The following is a 24,165-nucleotide window of genomic DNA, read 5'->3' as shown; positions in this document are numbered from 1 at the left end:
TTTAAGCATACATTTAAGTTCGTCCTAATTCAGCAAAGCACTTAAGTACCACACTACATGCTTTGCAGAATTGGGACCCTTATGAGGAGTAATGGATTTACATCCTCAGTATAACACCACTGGAATTACTCTTTAAAGTTTAGGTATACATTTTAAAATGTGTTTAATTAATCCAAACTAACATTTACACATCACAGCATATTCAATTCAGTAAAAATGTATTTTCTGAAGGCATTAAATAAGAAATTATGCTTTTAAGTAGATAGTCTCCATCTGAAATGTTCACTAATGCTCTTCTCTCTAATAAAGAAAAAGTTGTGGAGTTTGCTGTCGCTGTTGCAATGTGACAGGAAAAACTCAAGATAAAATTGGAGAATTTAAAAACTAAGAAATAAGGCTATTTTAAAACTCCTTCATATACAGCACTATCTACTCACTAAGGAAAAGACTTTAAAAATGGGTGCATAAATTAGGCTCCTAAAAATCCTACCTTAGGTACATATATAAACAAGTTGATTTTAAAAACTGCAGAGCACCTAGCAGCAACTCCCCTGAAGTCAATAGTTGTTGTTGAGTGCTCAGTACTTTTGAAAATAAGGTCACCCATTTTAGGTGCCCACATCAGGATTTATGGATAGTTTTCTCAAAGGCAAGCTTTATCATCTGCATTCTCCAGCAAACCAACATCTGTTTGCATGGCAGCCCATTAAAAGAGTAGAGGGCGGCCACTGAGAGATCAAGAAAAACAAGAGCTCTCCAAGTCCAATTCAGTGCACTGCTCGCTGACACTTGCTGAAATTGCAAACCCCAGCAAAGTGTATTCTCGTTGCTATAATGGCTACATCCATTGTTGGTGAAAGAGACAGAATTTGAGGTTTGGACATCTCTTGGGCTGCTTTTTGTGCCTTTATTCAAGACTTGGTCAAATCTGATGAAAAGTTTTCCATAACTAAATTAGTGGCACTTTAACCCCCAATTTGGCACGCCTGTAAGATCAGGGTCTTTGATAGGAAATCTGTTTTAAAGGAACAGCATCCATGTACTATAAAACAGTATGCATAGCATAGTGAAATATGCTAGGCAAGGCCACCAGACTTGCAGCACAGTGTGGTATGGGGCTCCTGTGGACTGCCCATATGCTGGGGCCCTGCCTCCATGCAGCAGCAGCAGAGGGAGTCCTTCCCACTGCAGAGAGACAGGGTAGTAGCAAGGTGGCTCCGCAAACAAGTGGCCATGCCTCCCCATGCTAGTCTAAGGAGTGACAGCAGGGCCCCCTCCTCTTGGAAACAGTAGGGATGGTGGTAGGATGGCTCCCTCCTTGGGAGTTCTACACTCTCCTCCCGTCAATGGTGGCATGGGTAGTGCCCCCTAGAGTAGTGAGTCTTAGAGTTAACTTCCCCTTTGAGATGCATAGAGAAATTGACACATCTTAGACCTATTGTATCAGGCTCTCTGCAGACTCAGGCAGATGTCACTGCACGTGTTTCACTGAGTTACACTTTCAAGCTTTTCTTTGCAACTATGAGGGCTAGAGACTTTCCTATTTATTTTAAATAGGTTGAGATTCTATTGTAATCACATGATCCCAGCAGCTAGGTCTCAATTTACATTTTAAAATTGAATTTGATTAGCATTCAGTAGGCTCGGAGTCAAAAATTATTCAATATAGCAATAGTCCACTGTTTTATGGGACCCGAACATGTATGGTTTTATGGGAGACTGGAGGTTTTACAGTGGATTTTGGTTACTATAAGTTGTGGTTCTGCTCTGAAAAGGGACCCTGCAAATATGACATCATGGGGTGGTTCATGTTTAATATCTCAATTTATAAATCAAATGTGCTCAGTTTATTTTTGTCACTAAAGTCAGCAGCAGATATGATTTTGAACAGACTTCAAGAAAGATCCATTAAGCACAAGTACCATTTTTATATCACTTTTTAAAGTAAAACTGCATTTTCACATAAGAACCACGTACCCTGGGATACGTTAGCAGAAGCTTGCAGAAGCAAGCCTGAATCAAACCAAACAAATGTATTTCTAAGATGTGATTGTATGTTAAACCCTTAGCAGTGAGCTCACACGTATTACGTAAGATACCAAAACTATTCACCTTAAATTCCTGTTGTTTGGCCACCATTACTGGCATGTGTCTAACAAGGAGAGGATGCTTCTCTTTTTTGATCTGATTCCCATCGTCTTCTACACAGAACCACCCCAGGAGGTTCTCCTCTGCTGTAATGGCAAAACGTAAAATACCCCACAGTGCTTTCACTTTATAGTTCCTAACAGCTCACTAAAAATATAGATAAAACAAACTGTTCTATCAATCTTTTAATCCCAAACAGCCCCAGTTTATGAAAGAATATTATTTGTTATTACATCTGTATTTTGGGGGAGTATATGAGATGTAAAATAACACACTAATATGTAAATCTGAACTGAGCTATCTACAACTCTTTAATTTCATTCCATTCAAATTCAAAATGATCTGGACAAACTGGAGAAATGGTCTGAAGTTAACAGGGTGAAATTCAATAACAACAAATGCAAAGTGTTCCTTCCTAAATAGAGTAATCAGTTGCACATATACAAAATTGGAAATGACTGCCTAGGAAGGAGTACTGTAGAAAGGGACCATCTGGGGGTCATAGTGGACCACAAGCAAAATATGAGTCAACAGTGTAACACTGTTGCCAAAAAAAAAAAAAAAAAAAGCGAACATCATTCTGGGATGTATTAGCAGGAGTGTTGTAAGCAAGACATGAGAAGTAATTCTCCCACTCTACACCACACTGATTAGGCCTCAACTGTAGTATTGTGTCCAGTTCTGGATGCCACATGTCAGGAAAGATGTGGACAAACTGGAGAAAATCCAGAGGAGAGCAACAAAAAATATTAAAGGTCTAGAAAACATGACCTATGAGGGCAGATTGAAAAAATTGGGTTTGTTTAGTCTGGAAAAGAGAAGACTGAGAGGGCACATTCTAACAGTTTTCAAGTACATAAAAGGCTGTTACAAGGAGGAGGGGGAAGAATTTTTGTTTTTAACCACTGAGGAAAGGACAAGAAGCAATAGGCTTAAGTTGGTTTTATTAAAGAAGGTTTCGGTTGGACATAAGGAAAAACTTCCTAACTGTCAGGGTGGTTAAGCACTGAAATAAAATGCCTAGGGAGGCTGTGGAATCTCCATTATTGGCAATTTGTAAGAGTAGATTAGATAAACACCTGTCAGGAGTGGTCTAGATAAGTGGTCTCCAACCTTTTCACACCCAAGATCACTTTTTTGAATCTAAAGGCAACCCAGGATCTGCCCCGCCCCGCCCTGCTCACTCTCAACCAACGGAGAGAGGTGGGGATGCTCTCCTCCATCTTCACTCACTTTCACTGGGCTGGGGCAGGGGGTTGGGGTTCAGGACGGGGTACAGGCTCTGGGCTGGGGCCAAGGGGTTTGCAGTGCGGGAGGGGGTGAGGAGTGCAAGCTCTAGGAGAGAATTTGGATGCAGGAGGGGGCTCCAGGCTGGGACAGAGTGTTGAGTGCAGGGGGGGGTCCAGGGTGCTGGCTCTGGGGCTTGGGATGCAGGAGGGGTTCCAGATACAGAAGGGGGTATGGGGTGCTGGCTCTGGGAGGGAGCTCAAGGCTGGGGCTTGGGGTGCAGGATGGGGTTTGGGGTGTTGGCTCTGGGAGGGGGCTCATGGTGGGGTTCAGGGTGCAGGAGGGGGTATGGTGTGCTGGCTCCGGGAGGGGGCTCAGGGATGGGGGTTGGGGTGCGGCCTCCCGCTGGCCAGCACTTACCTCCAGTGGCTCCCGGTCAGCAGCAGGCGCAGCGAGGCTAAGGCAGGTTCCTTGCCTACCGCGGCCCCACACTGCTCCAGGAAGGGGCCAACAGGCCCCTGGAGCCCCTGCGGGGGGGGGGGGGGGCGTGGCTCCACGTGCTGCCCCTCTCTGTAAGCACCACCCCCACAGCTTACCCTGCCAATGGGATCTGCAGGGGTGAGGCTTGCAGGCAGGAGCAGAGCACGGAGAGGGACTCCGACCCCTGAGGCTGCACTGGCCACTTCCGGGAGCGGTGTTGGGCCAGGGTAGGTTGGTGTTGGTCCTGCTTTGAGCAGGGGGATTGGACTAGATGACCTCCTGAGGTCTCTTCCAACCCTAATCTTCTATGATTCTTTAGCGATATACTCTTATTACTATATACTGTAACTTGATTTCCAACTTCTACAGGAAGTCTTTCCATAAATAAATTAATCTTTGAACACACATTATATTGTAACCTAAAAACTATCTAGAGAAAGAGTTAACATTCTCTCAACTTGATACAGTGCTTCAGTTAGCTTAAGGCAACTAAGTCTTACCAAGAGCAAGCTTAGCCATTTGTAAATTGGTGATCCAAGACTGTTTGATAGCAGGAGTAAATGTATTGAACACTGCAGTAAAGAAAGTTGGCCGCCCAGACCTGTGAGACATTAAAGAAATAATAATCACTTTTCTATAAACTCTCTAAAAATTAAATGAAACATCTTGTTCTAACAAGTACAGGACACAGTCAGGGCTAGGAATGCTGAGGAACACGATGAGCTCTTTATTCCTTTCTTATGCATACACACACTGAGAAAGTTTTAGATTTAAAATCTCTACTGACTTGTCCTGCTTCCCGGGAAGCTGCAGCTGAATTCTGCAGCGATCTGCAGCTCTGATTTCATCTTCTTTTTTCAATATAAGTTTTTGTAAACCTGACGTCCAGTCGTGGGCCACTGATTGGTTTAAGTTCTGCAAGATTAAAAGAAAAGGTGTCCATGTACAATACTAACACATTCTCCTTTAAGCTAACTCTGCCACTAACAATTTATGAATGACACATTAACCTTTTTTCTCTGCACACATTGCACAGGAATAATTTACACAGATTTGTTAATGCCAGTCAAAATTATTCGACAAATGTTTGTCAACATGTTTCATCTGATGATGGACTTTCAAACAGTTTATTGCAAGTACAGCTGGGTGAACAGAGCAGAACATATTCACAAACATCTGATGGAATAAAAAATATAAATTTGCTTCAGCCGTATTCAGGACCCTTTAATTACCTTTCACTGAACATTTATACAAGCCAACTTTTGTTTTGTACGTTTTTTGTAGAAAAAAAGTTCAAATCCTTGTGTAAATGCCACATTTGCTCAAATATTCAAAGCAGAGGTACTTGTTTAAGCATCTTGAAAGTTCTCTGTGGGGTTGGGAGTTATTTAGTCAGGTAGCAGAGACAATACCATGTAATTTAGGTGATCCATCATCTTGCAGGAGTATATCTGATACACTCAAAGCAATAATGATGGTGAGCAGTCCATATCCTGAAGTAGATTAATTTCAAATCGCTAAGAAATTTATATAAATCAAAGTTTCTATCAAAAATAAAGAGAGGCCTTATTCTTCAAATAAATATGAACAGTTCACCCTTTACCACCTGCAAGTAAGTATTGCTTAAGTATTCAATATTCAAAATTGGTGCTTCTTTGACTGGCTATGTAAGTGGCATGGTATTGTATGCTCCTAGCTCCTGACTAGTTTCCAGTCTGAATATTTACAATAATGCACCTGAAATTCACCAAAATTTTGCAAAATTCCCATCAAAATCATTGATTCAGTGAAAATTCCTAACAGTACATTAGCAGTGTTGCCATCACCTGCAGTGTTATCACAAGTCTTGCAATATTTTATGTTTTACTTAATGCTCCGATAATGGAGACAAGAGATTATGTGAGAATCTCAGCTTTCATTTATCAAAATATTAAGCTTCTAGCCCCCATGGTTGCAAAAGTAAAGCTTGAGAATGTGTCCCAAATACACCCTAAAAGGCTCAAACCAGAAGGTGAATTAAAAAACCCTATTTGGCTTAAAAATCATAAAATTGTACAATCTCATGATTTTGGGGGCCTTACTCATGATTTTTGAACATTCAGGGTGAGCAATAGTATAGTTGTTTGCTGGAATATATGGTAAAAAGAACACAAATGTGGTGTGAACACAGCTTAAGCAAATTAGTGTAAAAATACAAATGGATGTTCATGAATAACTTTGTTACAGTATTCACCCAATTTTAACTCCTGTACCATCACAAAAAGAGTGGGACTAGGTATTTGGGGTGGGTGTTAAGATCCTTAGACAGATATGATAAAGCAGCAGTGTAATGCTGTGTAAAACAATCTTCCCACCCCTACGTGGCCCAATCCTAAGAAAGCATTCTTGTACTCATATTCGCTTAGCAGCTACTGGACAAATGCAGACACTTTTACCCCACCCCACCCCCCCAAACAACAGAGAGAAACAAGATTAGAAAGCGAGCTGTAATCTAGTTATAACTCTAAACATTTAACAGTAAATCAATTACTGTAGTTAAACATGATTATACGCTCTCCAGGGAGAACTAAAGAATGCTGTACAGAGCTCTCATGAAGGACTGATTGATTCTACAGCTTTAGGACTGGAAGTGTATTTTGAAAATGTCAGGCTTTGGATGTTACCTGATAGTTTCCTTTAAGACTGCCTATCAGTTGACTAATTTGACTGACAACATTCAAATCATGTAAAAGATTCTGCAAATCATGGTACAGTTGTCCTGGTCCCATATAAAGTTTGTCTGAAATACATAAAAATGTGTGTTATATACAACAAAATATCCAATTCTGCAGCCAAAGAAAAAGTGAAGGTGAGAAATATCAACCTACAAGCTGCTGGTATTTAATTCTATATACAGGCCAGGCTAAACAGGGCTAGCTTGCTTCTTCTCATACACAAAAAACAGATGAGTGTCCTGCTATGTAGAGACACTGAGGATGAATTCACAAGGGGGACTTAGGCACTCCAAAGCTCAGCACACAACGTCCACTCCACAGACATGGTAAAATTGACAAGGGATAAAAAAATACCAAAAACATAAAACAAGCCAGAATCAATAAGTAGAGAGCGACCACAGCAGCTCCAGTTACATCATCTTCTTGTCAACTGCTGGAAATGGCCCACCTTGATTATCACTACAAAAGGTGTTTTCCCCCCGCTCTCCTGCTGGTAATAGCTCACCTTACCTGATCACTCTCGTTACAGTGTGTATGGTAACACACACTGTTTCATGTTCTCTATGTATATAAATCTCCCAACTGTATTTTCCACAGAATGCATCCGATGAAGTGAGCTGTAGCTCACGAAAGCTTATGCGCAAATAAATGTTAGTCTCTAAGATGCCACAAGTCCTCCTTTTCTTATTGCGGATACAGACTAACACGGCTGCTACTCTGAAATCTTCTACTTAGCGTATGCGCAACATGCCTCAGGTGGCAAGTGATCAGGCTTCATCACTGAATTTGGTCCACTGGGTGGATCATTAGCTTCCTCGGCCCAGGCTGGGTACTGACAGGGAGTGCAACATGAACACTGATCCAAGACCCCCGCTCCAGTTAATTAACTTTGGAATCCATTATAGTGAGCAACCATGAGAACTCCCTGGATACTTTGGTTTAGTATATAATCCTCTATATGAATGCAACTGCTCTGAACAACTAGATATACCAGCCCTTTCCCCATAGATATTGTGGGTTCAGGCCACAGCTGTAATTATTTTATTTAACGTGCATTTATTATTTAACGTATATTTATCTACTTATTTAACCATAGGTGTGTCTGACACCTTAGAAAATATAAAACACAAGATTTTTGTGTAGTGCCTGTGAGCATCAAATAGGGAACCGTTGGGTTTACCTCGATTTATACAACTACAGAATGACCGTAACTTTCATCCAGTGTTCTTTCCCCTGTGCTGCATGTTAATGAAAGTACAATGTAGCCTTTCTTAACCTCACATTCAACTCAGTGTGTAAGAAAGAAAGCGTACAGTTAGTTTATTACATAAAATGCAAATAATTAATTCCCAAGTAGAAACTGAGAAGAGGAAGATTTGTATCTGATATCTTTTTACAATTTGCTTTGTACATGAGAAATAACTGAATTAATGCATGTCGACTCCCACTAACTCTGCTTCCAGAAAAAGCTGCATTTGAAATTCCTAAACAGTTCTTTCCCCATTCCCTTCTTTTGTCTTCCTATTCTCTTACGTTTTGGCTAATCAATGTCCATAAGTCATAATTTTTTATTAAGGACCAGAGTTTGCCATTCTTATTCCTATGTAGTTGTTGTTTTTCAGCGGGGCTACTCACAAAGTAAAGTACTATGCAATGTGAATAACAGACTGGAAAACTCTAACCCCAAACAGTGAGAATGTGCTGAACACTGTACAAGGCACAAAATGAAACAACCTCTACCCCTCCAGTGCTTACAATGCAAAGACTAAGGGTGTAAAATGAATTTTAGCCTGCTCCCAGGTAGTCAGTAATTTAGCCAAGGAATTTGTGATGGATCACATTTACTTACCTGTCTTATTTTTGACCTCCATTTCCCTAACATTCATGTGTATCTGCAACCTTCTCTGATCAGTAACTAGGTATGGACATAAACCAAACACCCATGAAATTTGCTGAAGCTCAATTCTGAACCTGGATACAGTCTAAACTTCATAGATGGATCTATATAGTGGGTTAAACCAGATCCAAATTTCTTCAGACTTCTAGGAGTTTCAAATCCAAATGCAAACCTAACCACTGTGGTTCACCTATCTCTGGTAGAAAACAAACTAGCAGTGTGCCATTTCCATGGTTTGTTAATTTATTATATAATGGGTCAAAACATGAGTTTGTGCTAAAAGGGACACCTTTCTGTAGATTAGGCCCACTGACCCATCATTGATGATGCAGTTGCAGAGAAAGATAATTTATAAGTTAATAGATAATATATGCAAATATTTTGTAAGATAATTTGTCTTCATTTAAAACACCTAATATATGTAAATATCTTAATAAAAAACTCTATTAAAGAACACTACAAAGGCTAGTTTATGAACTATACCAGATTTGTTTCCAATATATTCCTAATTACAATTAGTATAGTTAATACATGAGTTGACATCTAGTAGCCATAATCCACTTGTGTTGGTACTTATAAGTATAGCTATTCAAATGCAAACATTTAAATTTAAATTTTAAATATAAAAACTTCATACAAAATTTAAAGCTTGTGGACCTGATTCAAGGGGGGAAAATAGACACTCAGTTTCCATGCTGCACAAGGCTGAAAAAGCAAGTTTGTGCAATTTCTCTTGTTATGTGCAGAGCCATATCAGTTGTAAAACTGATGCCATTTACTGCAACTTTATGAGGGAGGAGATAACTGATGAGTTGCAAATGACTATGCCTCTTCTCCTCATGATGATTTTATTCTATTCTATCCTAGTCATATTCTTATATCACCCTAACCACGATAGCTAATGAACACCTTCCAGAAGTGAAATTAAGGGATGTGACTAGCATATGCCAAATGTGGTTTTCGTTCAGTCCCTTCTGTGAGGGTTGCTCCTTTTATTATTTATTTTATGTTTAAATATCTACAGCACTATGTGTTTTATTTTATGACTGAAGGCAAGCTCAGAGAACAGCCCCGTTTCCATGGTATGGGAAGGGGTGAAGTTTGAGGCTATTTTTTGATTCTGCAGGAGTTTTCTCCACAGCCTTAGAGGGGGCCACTAAGAAAGCTCTGTCTCCTGCACAGATGAGCTTTATCCTTGCAGTGGACAGATTGTGCCTGAGGAGCACAGCTGTTGACTGCGGTCCTCTTCCTGGAGCTTTAGATCATCTTACAGATATCCTAGCCTCAGACCATTGAATGCCTTGAAGATAATGACAGAGATTTTGAATTTGACTCAATAATTGTCATCTCAGTCTATTTTCTCTGTATTATGCATGTTTTATAGGCTTTTAATAATACTTCAAAATAAATGGATGTAATAAAAGTATCAAAACAAATCAATTAACTCAGGGATTGAGAGTCCATAATGCAGAAGATTAAATGAAAGACATTTTAGGCTCATTCATTAAAGACCAAAAGTTTTACAACAAAAAAGAAAAAGCTAATAGGCAAATGGTATGAGTGAGACGCAAATGCTAGAAGTAAGGAGAACAAATAATAGTTTAAGAATATTTATTCATCTTCTGCTATTCCTAAGAACCTAGGGCAGGGGCGGGCAAACACTTTGGCCTGAGGGCCACATCAGGTTTCGGAAATTGTATGGAGGGTGGGTTAGGGGAGGCTGTGCCTCCCCAAACAGCCAGGCATGGCCCAGCCCCTGCCCCCTATCCCACCCCCCCAGACTCCTGCCCCATCCAACTCCCCTCTTCCCTGACGGCCCCCCCGGAACCCCTGCCCCATCCACACACACCCCGGCTCCCTGTCCCCCTTCCTGCTCCCGGAACCCCCACCCCTGACTGCCCCCTGCCACCCCATCCAACCCCTCCTCTCATTCCTGACTGCTCCCTCAGGACCCTTGCCCCATTCAACCACCCCTTCTCCCTGACTGCCCCCGGAACCCCTGCCTGCTCCCTGCCACCCTATCCAACCCCTCCTCCTTCCTGACTGCCCCCCTCTGTTCCCTGCCTTCTGACCACCCTGGCCCCTATCCACACCACCCCCCCAAACTCCCCAGCCCTCTATCCAACCCCCCTGTTCTCTGCCCTATGACCGTGCTGCCTGGAGCACCGCTGGCTGGTGGTACTACAGCCATGCTGCCCGGCTGGAGCCAATCCCGCCACCGCACAGCCCAGAGCACCGGGTAAGGCCGGGCTCTGCAGCTGCGCTGCCCCAGGAGCTCCCAGCCCCACCCCCCAAGCATTGTGGCGGCACAGTGAGCTGAGGCTGCAGGGGAGGGAGAACAACAGGGGAGGGGCTGGGCGAGCCTCCTGGGCCAGAAGCTCAGGGGCAGGTCAGGAGGGTCCCATGGGCCGGATGTGGCCCGAGGGCCATAGTTTGCCCACCTCTGACCAAGGGCCAAATTCAGAGGAAATGAAAATGATAGTGTAAGTTTTCATTAAGGGCCAGATCCAAAGTCCATGGTAGTCAATGGGTGTACTGGCTTTGGATGGGTCCTTAGTAGGCATATATTATATCAAGAACATAAAACACAAAATAAGCAGGTGTAAATTACATGCCTATGGGACTACAAAGGAGGTGCTTTTCCTGTTACAATCTCCGCCCTCTGCCTCAAAACAAATCTTATTCCCAAATACTGGGTTTTAATTTACATGAACATTTACATTACCTCTGAATTTGATCCCCCGTGGGGTTAACCACTACAAGGTAAGATGTTTTGAAATAGGAATGGCTTTGCCTATACTATGTACTAAGAGGTGGCTAATGACACGTTAATTAACTCTTGTTAGTTAATGTGCTCTCCAGCACAACTTTATTTTCCCAGTGTAGTCAAGGCCTAAATGCGTACGTCACACATTTCAAGCTGGAGATGTAAATTCTAGCTTGGATGGAGCCAGTATGCTAAAAAAATAGAATGTAGCCAGGGCGGCATGAGCTGCAGGAGGGACTAGCCGCCCTCAGTACATATCTGTGGTCTCAGACAAGATCATACTTGGGGCAGCTAGCCCCTCCCAACACTCGCACTGCTGCAGCTACACTTCTGTTTTTAGCACAATAGCTCAATCAGAGCTAATGGGGGTACATCTCCTTGAGCTGGAATTTACACCACCAGCTCAAAGGGTAGATGTACCCAATGAGCACAGAAGAGGCAAGGATCTGTAAACAGCCTAGCCCTTCTGGACAATGACGTGCATGGGGAGAAAGGATGCGGCAGACCATAATTAAGGCTGCACGTTTGTCACGGAGGTCATGGATTCCGTGACTTTCTGGGACTTCTGCGATGGCCACCCCTCCGCCAGCAGCAGCAGAAGTTCGGGTGGGGGCTTAGGGCTGGGGGTTGGGGTGCGGGTGAGGGCTCTGGGCAGCGCTTACCTCAGGGGGCTCCCCAGGAGCGGGACCATTCCTCATCTCCTAGGGGGAGGCACAGCCAGGGGGCTCTATGTGCTGCCTCCACCTGCAGGCACCACCCCCGCAGCTCCATTGGCCACAGTTACTGGCCAATGGGAGCTGCGGAGCCAGCAGAGCTGCGTGGCTGCACCTCCACATAGGAGCTGAGGGATATCACTGTTTCTGGGGAGGCGTGAAGCTGAGAAGGCAGCCTGCCAGTCCCACCAAACACCAACAATACTGGGCTGCCTGCCCCCACCCCCGCACGGGTCCCAGCCCCCACCACAGCACCCGTGGCGCCCCCACGGGCTGCTCCCCGCCCAGAGAATCTCTGGTGCCCCTGGGCTGTCCCCTCTCCCCCGAAGATTTAGGCAGGGATATATAGTAAAAGTTATGGACAGGTCACGGGCAGTAAACAAATATTCATGGCCTGTGACCTGTCCATGACTTTTACTATAAATGCCCATGACTAAAACGTGGCCTTAGTCACAATAACCTATAATAACTAATGGTGATGGGAAAAGGTATGAAAGGGAGACAGAATAACTGAATTAGTCTAAACAAAAAAGGCCAAGTTGATATAAATTCAGGACTGTGTTGCAAAAATGCTTGTTAAAAACAGGAGATGTATGTGGAACCAGAAGTTAATGAGCCAAAATTGGTATGTCAGATATTAGGTCTCACTGGTGGAAAAAGTAAATGAGGAGATGGGCTATTTCACCCATCACTCCCTTAGTAAGCTGCTGGTGGACAGGAAAACACTCTTGAATATTTGTATGGACCTTCACAGACGTTGACACATGGGGAATGTTCAGACGTCAATGATAAAGACCTCTATGCCAAATTGGACAACATTCATCCCATTCTGCAACACGGGAAGCATTCTCCACTCCAAGTTCTCCAATTCATTTGTGATGCAGAGCTGAAAGACACTTTTTCTTATGTGTGGATAGCTTCGAGGATTCTGCTCAAGCTGCCAGTCACGGTCGCAAGTGGTGAGCACAGCCTTTTGAAGCTCTGGCTCACTGAAACATATCTTCCATCGATGATGGCTGATGAGAGACTGACATCACTTGCTATTTTATCACTTGAAAATGCCATTGGCAAGTCTTTGGATCTCTCTGATGCTGTGCTTCAATTCGTGAGGTTAAAGGTGAGAAAAGTGACCTTTTCAACTAAAGGGTTAACATTCTAAGGCAGTCACTGACTGTAACACTATTTCACACTGGCCCACCCAATACAGGTGCACAGTTCAATTTCTTCATGTTAGTACCTTTCAGTTATTCTTAAAATGAAAACGTTTCTATATGCTTAGAGGAAATAATTTTATTTGCTTATATATGGCATGAATAAATACAGATTTACAGATCCCAGCATGCAAATTTATCATCTTATATGACAGGAATATCGTGCATAAATGTTTGTGAGCTACAGCTCACTTCATCGGATGCATACCGTGGAAACTGCAGAAGACATTATATACACACAGAGACCATGAAACAATACCTCCTCCCACCCCACTGTCCTGCTGGTAATAGTGATCTAAAGTGATCATCAAGTTGGGCCATTTCCAGCACAAATCCAGGTTTTCTCACCCTCCGCCCCCCCCGCCCCCCCAAACTCACTCTCCTGCTGGTAATAGCCCATCCAAAGTGACCACTCTCTTCACAATGTGTATGATAATCAAGGTGGGCCATTTCCTGCACAAATCCAGGTTCTCTCACTCCCTCACCCCCCTCCAAAAAACACAAACACAAACTCACTCTCCTGCTGGTAATAGCTTATCCAAAGTGACCACTCTCCCTACAATGTGCATGATAATCAAGGTGGACCATTTCCAGCACAAATCCAGGTTTTCTCACCCCAGCAGGAGAGTGAGTTTGTGTGTGTATGGGGGTGGGGGGGAGGGTGAGAAAACCTGGATTTGTGCTGGAAATGGCCCACCTTGATTATCATGCACATTGTAGGGAGAGTGGTCACTTTGGATAAGCTATTACCAGCAGGAGAGTGAGTTTGTGTGTGTGTGTGTTTTTGGAGGGGGTTGAGGGAGTGAGAGAACCTGGATTTGTGCAGGAAATGGCCCACCTTGATTATCATACACATTGTGAAGAGAGGTTTCAGAGTAACAGCCGTGTTAGTCTGTATTCGCAAAAAGAAAAGGAGTACTTGTGGCACCTTAGAGACTAACCAATTTATTAGAGCATAAGCTTTCGTGAGCTACAGCTCACTTCATCAGATGCATATCGTGGAAACTGCAGCAGACTTTATATATACACAGAGAATATGAAACAATACCTCCTCCCACCCCACTGTCCTGCTGGTAATAGCTTATCTAAAGTGATCATCAGGTGGGCCATTTCCAGCACAAATCCAGGTTTTGTGCTGGAAATGGCCCACCTGATGATCACTTTAGATAAGCTATTACCAGCAGGACAGTGGGGTGGGAGGAGGTATTGTTTCATATTCTCTGTGTATATATAAAGTCTGCTGCAGTTTCCACGATATGCATCTGATGAAGTGAGCTGTAGCTCACGAAAGCTTATGCTCTAATAAATTGGTTAGTCTCTAAGGTGCCACAAGTACTCCTTTTCTTATTGTGAAGAGAGTGGTCACTTTGGATGGGCTATTACCAGCAGGAGAGTGAGTTTGGGGGGGGGGGGGCGCGGAGGGTGAGAAAACCTGGATTTGTGCTGGAAATGGCCCAACTTGATGATCACTTTAGATAAGCTATTACCAGCAGGACAGTGGGGTGGGAGGAGGTATTGTTTCATGGTCTCTGTGTGTATATAATGTCTTCTGCAGTTTCCACGGTATGCATCCAATGAAGTGAGCTGTAGCTCATGAAAGCTCATGATCAAATAAATTGGTTAGTCTCTAAGGTGCCACAAGTACTCCTTTTCTTTTTGTGAAGACAGACTAACACGGCTGTTACTCTGAAACCTACCATTAATTACTTTAGTTTCATGCAATCAGTACATAAGCAAAAGGCATTGATATAAATTCCTTGGAAACAGATGTACTGACATGAAGTAAAAACACAAGACAGAAAAATAATGCTTAAGAAAAGCTCAACTTTATAATAAATATGAAATAGCTCTTTTTTTTTGAGCACTGAAGAGCACAGTTTCTTCAAAATCAGACCATAAAAATCCAATCAAACTGGATTTGATGATAAATATTCATCTGTTAAAAACAATAGTCAAAACTAAGATGGGATATTTTCCTGATTACAATTACAGCATGTTATTGCGATACAACACAAAGTCAGTTGTAAGCTTGAAGGTGATGCCAGGTTTAAATGATCTTGGGAAGGCGATCTGGCCAATAATTTGACATGCTAGCTGTGGTCTGGATTGTGAGGGCAAGTGTACATATTATTTCTTCCTCCCACTGAGCCATCTGCTTGCAGTATATTGAAACTTACAAGAATCCAACACTATGAGGGTGAGGAAGATTTAAATCTGATTTTGAACACAGACGATCAGCTGAGGTCTGGGGAGAAATTGTATTTTTAAAGGGTTCTGATGTATAGACAAAATTACTGTCTTTGGGAAAACTATACTAAATTTGAACTGTTACCGATTCCTGCACTCCAAAGGAATAAGGCACAGATGAGTACTTGCCACAAAAATTGAATCCAGATTTCAACCACCAAGTTCCAAAGGTGTTCTGGATCCAGGATTATGGTTCAACTCATGACAGACATTGGGACTCTGAAAATTCAGATCTGGATTTAGACTTGGATGCTCAGATCTCAGGTTTGGGCTAAGAAAATCTATCTTAGGAATGATGCAGCAATAATATGCTCATACTACTTGAATACAACTGCAGATGTTTCATACTTTTCATTCTAAACTTTCTATTTGATGAAGAGTGGCCTTTCTGTGAACATTTTCACAGATAACAGATGGAGGTTTTTTTGGCTTTATTTTTTAATGACTGGCAGATTTAAGCAGGAGGCAGATGAGCCTAGAGATCCTCAGCTCCATTTAAGGATGTCTGGGTAGGACTAGGATCTTGCTGGAGAGTCAGTATGATGCCCGGAGAGACAGGTGTCTGTTCACTGCACCAAATGGGTGGAACTTAACGAAGGAAAAAATTGAAACTGTTACGGTGAAGCCCCAAGGTTTTGGGCCTCCGACACCTCTTCATGATATCTGGGCACTAGATCGTGCTTCTATAGATGTTCCACTTTGGAGAGCAAGACACAGGAGGATAAATATACCAGCTGCATGGAATTTGGGAGACCTCGTGTATTAGAGAAAGGTACTCCTCCACAAGAAAGTAAAAGTCTGGTAGAATTATTTACCTGGAAGAGAGTAGCTAAAAAGGACAAGACTTTTATATGATGATTTCAAATACGCCAGCTATGTCCACTACTGATCATTAGGATTAGGGAAAGGAATATAATATGGGCATGGATGTTGTTATACATTTGGAAACCGATGCTGGCACCCACTGTCAAGTACAGTATTGAGTGTTCTTCACTTATAAAGGGAATGAGCTATACAACATGACAGACAATCACCTAAAAAGCTAACAACAAATTTCCACACTCCCCTCATTCCATAAAGAGCCACCCCCATTCACTTTCTACTATTAAAATACACTAAAAACAGATGGGGAAAAGCATCATTTGCAGTTAGCTGTGTGTCTCTAATTCCCTGGCTCTGAAAATTCATTATTAATGTTAAAGCCAGGGACAAAGCAAATGAGTTTTTATTTTTAGGCACTGCACTAAAAAGTTCCTGAACATTCTCTTACATAAGCAAGTGCTTTACATCTGCACCACCACCACAATAGTCATTGATATGTGTCTTTCAGTTTAGTCACACACAATGTTACTGTTCCCATGGATACTTCTGTAACTTGTGTGTTTTAAAGACAACAAACATTTTACCAGCTAAGTGGAATTTTATAACAACAATATTACACAACTAGCCCCCTTCAATCCAAAACCTAAAGTTTACCTATGAAGTAGAATCTAAATAAGCTTCTAAAATGTTAATATAGATCCAATCTGCATAAGGATCCTGAAATAGAAGAAAATCTCTACAAAACAATCCCATACGATGTCAGTTTTAAGTTCATGCCACAGACCCAGACTTTCTACCTTATCATATAGAAGGCCCCTTGTGCTTTAATACGTTGTGCCAAATTAATGATCTCTGTAAATTTAAGTGGGGGGTGAATTTGGGCTATTGTGATTCAAATTCTGCTCACTTTAATTCCATAAAACTCACAGCCATGCCATATAGGTGTATGTGGTTTAAAATCAACATCTAGAATTGGACACAAGCGAACAAGAAGTCAGTGCTGATTTTAGAAAATGTGTAATACATCTTCCTGGCTAAGCAGTTTGGCAGCTATGTGCTATACCAGCTGCAGCTTTGGAGCGGTCTTCAAGTACAACTCCAAATAGAGTACAGTAGGGTATCCAGTCTAGGTAGAAAGAAAAGCTTGGAAAGAAAAAGGATGCAAACACTGATGATATTAGGTGCTTTTGGTCACCAACAAAACCTGGGATTCCAGAAGCACATAGTGCCCTCAAATTGTGACTCTCTTGAGCAGAGATTGGGTGAACCCCTTTAACAACTGGGGCAGGAGGAATACTCACCCTACAACTTGAGGAGCCTTCTCATGAAAATTTAGTTGCATTACCCACTCTAACTTCTACAAGAAAATAAACTCCTATCATACAGAACACCCTCTTCATCTAAGGTACTTATATGGCCCCAAGCATCTCACAATCTTTAATGTATATACCCTCACAACACCTATGAGGTATGGAAGTACTATTATCCAGAGCCACAGAGCCTTGTCTGTGGTACAACAAGAACTTTGTTGCAGAGCTAGGAAACTGAACCAGAGCCACCCAAGTCCCAGGCTAATGCCCTGACCGCTGGATCAACCTTCACCTCCCTGTCAGTGCTACTCCTTCATCTTCATGTACTACAAATGTGAACATTGGAGAGCTGTCTCAGCATGCACCTGATGTGACAGATCTTAACACTGGAGATAATTTTATATTCACAATCACCCAACCCAGCAATCACTTGCTCAGGCGAGTAACGTTACTCATGTGAGCAGCCCCATTACAAGCTACAAGATTTCTTGCAGCTGCAAACACTGTGCAAGGTAGTAAGTGTTTGCAGCACTGGGTCCCTAGTGTGTGAGATTATGTAATAGCAGTGAGGAAACGCAGAGGTTTTTAAAAGGAAGTGAGAAGTAGCTCATGCATTGGGATTGAAGTTTAAAGAACATAAAACACTCCACTTAATCTGGCATGCTAGAAACATTTCTCAGAGAGAGGAGCTGCATTCTGCAAAGGCGAAGGAAGCAAAGTAGTGCATTGGGGAGAGTAAAGGACTGGGAGTTTCAATCTCCGCTGGAAAATTTAGGACCAAAATTCACCAATATTGCAGCCCATAACCGTGGGCACTGGTTTGTATCACCACACACCAAGTAGGGCCAGGAGCAGACCAGCTGGAATTGTGGCTATGAGCAGAGCAAAACCCAGAGGGCACTGTTTCCTTAGGAGGAAGGAAAGCTGCTTCAATCGTTCAGCTGCTCCTGCTCCTTCTTCAGGACAGGAGGAGGAACTGAAAGCAGAATGGCCCAGGAACCCCTGCCCTTTTAACTGAAAGTAATTTAGACCACATCACTAATTTACACATTTGCCACCAACCAGGGATATGAAACAATTTTTTACATCTTGCCTCATTTTTGCTGGACACTCTATTGCAGATGTCCTGCTTTCAGGAGCTGACGAGACAGACGCTCTGATCTTTTCATTTTTATTTTTTCCCCTTCTAGACTCACTGTTCAAAATCAGCCATTTCTACTGCAGCTCTCAGAGTAGTATTATTTCTGCTTTCAAAAGGAACCTTCCTGCCACGTCTGATGAAAATGCTGCAAGGGTTTTATATTCTCCAAGCCACTAACAGAAACACAAGTATCCAGTATATCCAGTCAAACTCACGCCTGCATCTGTTTCCATGGTAACTCTTGGAGACATACATAAACCGACTGCAGAAAGCAGAAGGAAACTCAGCAGAGAGAATCATATCTGCATTTTGATATGCTCTTGTTAGTCAACATAACAAATACAAACCACAGAGATCTAAACCACAAACAGATGTGGGTGGAATCTGAATTTTATCCTCAAAAATTTGCTCATGAAGGGAGAAAATATATAATTTAGCTGGGATTAAACCATGGTCCTCACCACCACAGGTGAATCTGTGAAAGTAAAACAGCACCAAACTTCCACCAATAAGACACAATATATTGACTCTTTCTCTCATATTATTATTTCTTGAGCACTGACAACATGCTCAGCATTGTATGGGAACACACAGGAGAGATGGGCCTCTCTCCCTCCCTCTTTCTAAATCTCAGTTAATTTTTAGCCAGGTAGCCAGAAATGAACTGTGCTGTTGCCTGGGTAACAGTATATACTGTATGTCATTAATGAGCAATGTGGCCAGCAGTGGCAAGCCAAGCAATAGCTGGCAGACCCATGCTTCCCACTCAAAAGAGGCCTTATGACTCACTGGATCACTTCCCCTTTTCTTGCTTTAGAGTCAGTCCTTCTAGGTATTCTTGCCCCAGGTTGCTTTAACCTACACTGGGACTGGCACAGATCTGTCCCAAGAATCAGGGAGCTGTAACAAGCTCCTAAATGGCCTTTCTCTCTGCAGCACCATTTAGAAATGTGACACAGCAGATCCATCACCACAAAAGCAAGCAATATGCTAATTTGGAATCCCAATTGCTAAAGATCAAGTAAACTGCAGCCACATAAAATTTGACACTTGCCCATAAAGCCCCCCTAAAGAGCAATGATTCTACACTGACATTAATATTAACTTGTGCTTCTACATGCAGAGGGAAGAATGTGTAAGTTAAAGTAGCTTGCTCCCTTTGTTAAACTGCTTTTCGAGGGGAATATTCTGGATTTGGTGAATATAAGGGATTTAGCACAGGACATTCATTTTATTTATTTTGGAAAGAGACAACCATTCTCCAACAGGAATACACCAAAAATCAGTAAGTCATATCCACTGCATTCTGACCCGTCCCCTTGTTTATTACAGGAATGTAGGGCGGCGTCTTTTTGCTCTAACTTACTGTACACTTTTCTTTGAGTGAACTGGACCTAACTTGCATCCCTTTTATTAAATTTAAATCAAATGGCATTCCACTGGGCCCTACATGTGTGATCAACCTCTTCAAAAAGCCTCTGGACCAAGAAAGAGCAACAAACCAACACAGCAGAAAATAACCCACAAACAAATCCAGTCACCCACAAAGATCATCCAAGAGGAAGAGGAGTGGGCATATTAAAGAAATTCAGAGCATGAGAGTTGTTTAGCATATAACAACACTTAAAATACTAAAACAAAGAATAATAATTCACAAAATACCTTGTACTTGGGCAGCCCTTAAAACATTCAAAGCAATTCATCCTCACAACATTACTGTGTGGGAAACAGATTAGTATTATAATCCACATTTGAGAGATGGGAAAACTGAGGCAGAGAAGTGACGCAACCTTCCCAAGGTCACACAAGCAAGTCAGTGACAGCCAAATATTAAAATTCGGGACTTCTTGAACTTCATGCCCATTCCCCAGACCACATTGTCATGGAAGATAAAATCACTTATGGAGAGATAGTGAATCCTTTACTCCTACATGTAAACAGTTATGTACAGGAATAGTCTCACCAAAGTTCATGTGAGTCCTGTTCCTAACTACTCACTAGTGGGAGAAAAGGGTTCACTATTTGGCCCTACTGAATGGGAAAGATACATTGCCAAGAGTATCTGGTCTAGTGAGATTTTCAGCAATTTCCTAGTCTAAGATGTCTCCATATTATTTATTTCCCCTGCCTGGTTCTCTCTGGGTCCAAAATCATGGCATTTGCTTCTCACCTTTGATACAAAGTCGAACTTTATAATAATGCCCGCTGTGACACTGCACCCCCTCTTCTTCATAGTGATATTATTATGATATGATTATAGTGTAATTATGATTCATTTTGTATAAGATGGGTCACGTAAGGTGTCATTGGAAAAGTTCTGATTTGGTGAATGTGATTGTCCTATTTGTATACATGTATTATTTTTGTATCTGAAGTTATGAATATTGACTATGTATCAGTATTTCACATGTAGTCACACCTGGGTGACGCCCATTAGGCAAGATGCTTCCAATCTAAATAGCTGGTTGTAAAGGGCTCATTCAGGGTAATGGGCCATTAAGGAAAACAATACGCCTTAGGAAAAGCTTATCCCCCACCTGGTGAACCTTGCTGAGAACACTCCTGACAGCCTATGGATAATGGGGGCTGTGACTTGTAAGGGCATGTGACCAGCCCACATGACTCTGGACTCCATTTTGGGTACCTGTATTTTTCCACAAACTGGTCTGGGAACTGAGTTTGGAACAAAGGGTTCCCACCATATAGAAAGGCTATATAAGGCTGGCAGTGGCATCATCTGTTGTTCTTCACTCCATCACAACTCAACACCTGAGAGAAGCTCCGAAAGAAAAAGATCCCAAGCTACAAAGCAAGTGCAGCTGGTCCTTAAGAATCTGCAAGCCTGCTTGTATCATCAGCCAGGGAGAGAATTTCCTAACTCATAACCTATCTTTCTAGTATCTTAGGCTTAGTTTGCGGTTTTGTTTATTTTACAAAGTAATCTGCTTTGATCTGTTTTCTATCACTTACAATCACTTAAAATCTATCTTTCTGTAGTTAATAAAGTTGTTTTAAACCAGTGTGCCTTTAAATGAAGTGTCTGGGGAAAAATCTCAGCTTGATTAGCTACCACAAGTGTGTATATTCTTCTCCCCATTGAGGGAGGGGCAGGCATATTAATAAGCTTACACTGTACAGATCCCTGTGCAATGCAAGACTATATAATTTTGGGTTTATAGTCCAGAGGGGGGTGCATGCCAGGGGAGCTGGGAAACTGGCTGGGGTCTACTGTTTGCATGTGGGTAGCCCAGTTCAGGTGAGTGGCACCACCTGCTGTTGTGTTGGATGATAACAGGGCCTGGGTGAGGCTGGCTGTGTCCCCAACCCAGCTGTGTGTTGGAGAGGGGCCCTGTGGTTCCCACAGACCCCAGATTGCACCCAAGGGTGACAAGCCATAACACTAAGATCTTGCAAATATTATGGGGATGAATCAAATGCATATATATCACACAAAAGCTTTCTTTGACAACTCATCCATGATATTTTTAAGCTCCCAATTAAATATCACCATAATTTTTCTGGCACACAATACTTCAAGAAGAAGGAGACTATCCAAATTGTATTTCACACTAACAAAGAAGCAGGATTACTCTGAAAATATTTCTACTTTCATGTCTGAATGTTCTGTTCCATATAGTTTCTTATACTGCACTCATCCCCATAGTATCCGAGCTCCTTTCAGCAGTCCAATGAGTAATCTAGCACATGTCATTTAGCATGTGTCCGACATTTAGCACACTTCTGTTCTCTCATCCTCCCTCCAGGAGAAGTGTGTGTAGTGGAATGTTTTGTTTTGGATTTTTCAAAAATAATACACACATAGACACATTGCTACATGTTTGTGTTAGAAACGGCAAGCACAAAGAAATGCACCTGAATGTAGCTTCTTCAGCATTGTGAACAGTTCATTTATGGACTGACAGTTTACTGGATAAGGAAATGAGGATACTAGGTGATGGCCTATATGACCTTATAGTTGGTGTTTTAAAGACAGAACTGTATCCAGACTCATTCTGCAGACAGTTCACTAGGAAAACCTTCTGTAATACATTTGCTTGGAAGGATTCAATGGGGAAACCCAGCTGTTAGCATACAGAGTTAAGATAAATGTTTTCATTTGAAACGCTGCAGATGTGGGTTCTGATCCATTACACCATTGTAAATCAAGAGTGATTCCAGTGAGATAAACGGAAATAATTCTGATTTGCACCAGTATAAATGACATCAGAATCAAGCCCTATTTTCAAACTGCAAACATAAAATATTTTGCTTTAAATATAGTTGGAGGATGTAGGCAGTGGTAGCGGCTGTTGGAAGTCATAGTATATTGCACTAATTTCATATAGGCAGATCCCTGCATGAAGGATTCTGCAAAACAATGGGGACCTTGTATTTCCCCACATTCACAATAATGAGAGCTACTCAGGAAAACAGGGCTCAAACTAAGGCAACTAAACATGAAATCCAAAAGCCACAGCATAGCAAGGAGCTCCCTCCAAAGGGAAGAATTCCCTCCCTTTTTGCCCAGGCTACACACGTTTTCATGCCTAGCGAAGGAAAAAAGCAGATTTGTACTTCAAAGTAGCTTTTTGCTAGTATTAAAATTTGAGAACAAATGTCATAAATTTGCTGAGTGCAAAAGGTGTTCACACAGCTCTTGTTTCAGACTAACAGTGGCAGTTAACGCAGGCCCTTGATTTGAATGTATTCATAAAACCTTTAAAACACCCTCCATTAGTGCAATATAACTTATAGGATGAATTTAAATGCAGGCTATTCAATTCTCTGCAATGGACAAGATGATGTTTTCCTCTTTTATCTCCATCTTTCATCACATGGATCAAGCAATAATCTTAAAATGCAAACGACATTTTAGTCAGCATTTTTATGAACCTGAGCGCATTACAAGAATCCCACTGACTCACTGTAGTGATTAACAGAAATGACTACAGTGAGAGAATAGAACAGAGTACAGAGCTACACAAATTAGGCCAATAATAACAAGATATGATGTGACAGTTGCCCCTTTATACAGAAGGTTTTGTGTGGGTGAAGGAATGCTATGGTAAAACAGATGTAATTACCAACAATCCTTGTAAGGATACAGTTGTACCTCATCAAAAATCCTTGCTGAGACAGTCAGTAACATGAGAGTATCAGTCTTATGAAGTCTAAATACTTCACTGCCAAGGCTGCATCTACAATTCTCCTTTTCTCAGTCCTCCAGACAAGGCAAAGCTAATCCTCATGCACTTAATGCACTTACATCTAATCATAATTTCTGTCTCTCTCCTTCTCTCTCTAATTGCTAGTAGTTTTAGAAACTGGAAACATGATGTGAAATAATGGTTCCACTGAAGTCAATGACAAAACTCCCAGTTGCCTTCAATGGGGCCAGGATTTTGCCCATAGGACCCCGAACTGTCTGAATAAGATTTTTTTCTCTCAGAGTTTAACGACAACCTATATGATGCATTTGGGGTTCCAC

At 41.9% G+C, this 24,165-nt stretch overlaps 1 protein-coding gene across 8 annotated transcripts in view; it reads right to left on the bottom strand.

Annotated features, from left to right (window-relative positions):
• ARHGEF10 (Rho guanine nucleotide exchange factor 10) overlaps positions 1-24,165 on the bottom strand; it is a 192,144-nt gene that overhangs the window by 52,352 nt on the left and 115,627 nt on the right. For all 8 annotated transcript variants that reach the window (XM_084624285.1, XM_084624281.1, XM_084624278.1 and 5 more), the window contains 4 exons: positions 6,519-6,634; positions 4,643-4,770; positions 4,356-4,456; positions 2,113-2,234 (listed from right to left, as the gene is read on the bottom strand). In XM_084624285.1, the coding sequence (XP_084480411.1) occupies positions 2,113-2,234; positions 4,356-4,456; positions 4,643-4,770; positions 6,519-6,634 (467 nt within the window). The remainder of the gene's footprint in view (positions 1-2,112; positions 2,235-4,355; positions 4,457-4,642; positions 4,771-6,518; positions 6,635-24,165) is intronic.

The sequence above is a fragment of the Lepidochelys olivacea genome, assembly GCF_965140295.1.
Source record: "Lepidochelys olivacea isolate rLepOli2 genome assembly, chromosome: 3".
NCBI classification, from domain to species: Eukaryota; Metazoa; Chordata; order Testudines; family Cheloniidae; genus Lepidochelys; species Lepidochelys olivacea.
The sequence above is the reverse complement of the archived record's forward strand: the minus strand, read 5'-3'. Positions and strand labels throughout refer to the sequence as shown.